This window comes from Capsicum annuum, chromosome 7, assembly GCF_002878395.1.
Source record: "Capsicum annuum cultivar UCD-10X-F1 chromosome 7, UCD10Xv1.1, whole genome shotgun sequence".
NCBI lineage: Eukaryota > Viridiplantae > Streptophyta > Magnoliopsida > Solanales > Solanaceae > Capsicum > Capsicum annuum.
This window is the reverse complement of record NC_061117.1, coordinates 201,375,596-201,378,411: the sequence shown is the minus strand read 5'-3', so window position 1 is coordinate 201,378,411 and position 2,816 is coordinate 201,375,596. Positions and strand designations below refer to the sequence as shown.

At 30.8% G+C, this 2,816-nt stretch overlaps 1 protein-coding gene across 1 annotated transcript; it reads right to left on the bottom strand.

The window, feature by feature from the left end:
* Nucleotides 1-1,625: 1,625 nt before the first annotated feature.
* Nucleotides 1,626-2,606, bottom strand: LOC107856781. Its single transcript, XM_016701754.1, has 2 exons — nucleotides 2,226-2,606; nucleotides 1,626-1,712 (listed from the first exon to the last, which is right to left on the bottom strand). The coding sequence occupies exons 1-2, from the start codon at nucleotides 2,604-2,606 to the stop codon at nucleotides 1,626-1,628; spliced, it is 468 nt and encodes a 155-aa protein (XP_016557240.1).
* Nucleotides 2,607-2,816: the final 210 nt, after the last annotated feature.

Here is a 2,816-nt window from a genome sequence, read left to right as displayed (position 1 = left end):
ATTTTTATTGACATTTTTTTCCATTGGTCTTGTCTGCCCAGTTCCAACAAGTGACATTCATGCATCAAATAAAATTTTAAATTATTACATTTGTGGTTACTAGATAGATTTATTTTTTAATGATATAAAGTGTTTAACAATTATTAACCTAATTCAAAATTGGGAAAACAAAAACGTCTAAAATATGTCATCTAAAAAACATTCAAAAAAAGCAAAAGACATCAAAATTCTTAATTTAAATATTTCCACCACTTTTCACCCGACTCTTTTATCATTATCTATAATTAAAGCCTCATTTGTTTGCACTTAATGGAGGTCTAAATATGAATGATTCAGACTTCAGACCATTTAGTGCATTTACTTTTCATTAAGATTTTGGCTCTTAATAGGTCTGAATAGGTCTTAATCATTCAGATTCGGAACTAAGTCTAATCATTAAGAGGTATTTTTGTGTTGGATAATATTCACCACCACTCTATCCATAATCATTAGTCACCACCACTAACCACCTCTGCCACTTCCACCATTGTCAACCACCATCTTGCCACCAGCCACCATCACCAACAACCATATCACAACCACCATTCACAATCATAATTGCTACTAACCACTATTTTCAATTGCTACCATATCTACACCTCTATTGATTTAATTATATCCACAGTTATTACTACTGTCAATGCCAAAGCCAATGTCAACACCAACACAACTAACAACATCTCCAACTACCATCAATACCTCAACCATCATACATTCATTTTTAAGCCATCATAATCAACCCCTCCAACTACTAACATTAACCAACGCCACACCACTACCACCATCACTATCAATCGGTACCATCATAACAGGCACTACAATACCAAAATCTCTATCATCACAACTATCACCACCAATATTACTAATCACTAACATCAGTTATTACCATCACTATCATCATTACAAATCACCTCCATTATTACTAACAAATATAATTTTTTTCAATCAAAAAATAATTTACCGTATTAAATCAAATATTTTTCTAATATATAATTACTTTTTATTTGAATTATATTTTTTATTATATATGCAAATAAATAAATTTTGCATATTCAGATATCAAAAAATAAATGGTTTTAACCATTCAGATTTCAAATCTGAAGACAACATCTTAATCATTCAGATATGCATTCAGATTCAGACTTCTGAATCTTAATAAAAACAAATGCAACCTAAAACAATAAAGTTATTTTCTTGAAACTCTAATCTATAACAACTTTTTAATTATTTATATCCTCCCCCATCAGACACAGACAAAAAAAGCAAAAATTTACTACTATTAAAATCATTCATAAAAATTGTTACTAATTAGGTATTTTTACCTAAAAAAGGACTACTTGTGTATCCACCCTACATACCTCCAGTGGCGGACCCAGACTTTTCACCAAGTGGGTTCAATATATAAAAAATAAATAGGCAACAAATGAAACAAAATAAAGTTTAATTAACTAAAACATATTATTACAATATTATTCTACGAGTTTTCATTTCTTGAAACCTATTCATAATACTTTTATCAGAAACAGTATTAAATATTTTTTTTCTACATAATGCACCATACAACTGCTCATGAAACCATCATCCATTCAATTTCTCAATTCACTCTTGATCAACTTCAGTGTAGAAAAGGCTCTTTCAACTGTAGCAGTGGCAACTGACAGGAGCAATGCAAACTTTACAAAACGAAACACAAGAGGATAATTAAAGTATTTTTTCCTAACTAACTCCTTGGAAAGATCACCAAGTCCTTTTAGATTAGAAAAACTTTCATCAATATCACGAACAACAATAATATAAGTCTCTAACTAATTCTTGAGAGTAACCATTATATTTTCACCAAAATTATTAGGATATAATTCAGCCATTCTCAATATTTTGTTTATGTCAAAATTAGAAAATGAGTCAACAGGATTCAATTTAGCAACTCCAATAATCAAATCTGTTCTCACCTTATTAATATGATCATTGAGTTCTTGAAGTTGCCAATCAATAATTTTAAAAAATACTTTCACGCGATAGTGATGTGAGATAGTATAATCAACAACTCCTCGTCGAGATCTTCCAAAATTAACATAGATCTCATTAAAATTGGGTATCAAAATATCATAGCTGACACAAAATTTAGACACATTTTTGATAAGTGGATCCCATCCTTCATCCCGTAAATCTTGCACTTATTTTTTTACCACCTTAACAAGTAGAACAACATTTGCAATATCTTGTTCTTTATTCTGTAAGGATTCATTAAGCTCATTTGTGATTGCTAAAATATATGTCATTAAGTGCAATATGAAAGCAACCTCAAACATTTGACAAGTTCTGAGATATCCTGTTGCCCTAGCTTTTTCTTCAACAGATTTAGAATCAACAACAATAGTATCAAGGACATCATTAATAGAACCAAACATACTAATAAAGTTCTTAAACAATTTATAGTGTGAACCCCAATGAGTATTAGCAGCTCTAGCAAGACCAAGTTCTTGATTCAAGCCCTTACCAGTTTCAATCTCGCCCATAACTAGGGCCTTTTGAACTTTTTCTACTTGAGCTTGTCGAAGTTCATCCATTCGTTTAAAAGAACCTCCTACTACATAATACATTGGAAATCAATAATACAAGTTCTCCAACTTGAAGACATTTTTTAGATACACCAACAAGAGTCACTTCAATTGGTATTTTTTCACGAAAAACAGACATAAAGTTGAATCAAAACTGTAAGGCCACTTAGATGCCCTTGCATATTGCTTTCTCCATCATAGCATTGCCCTCGTATCCAA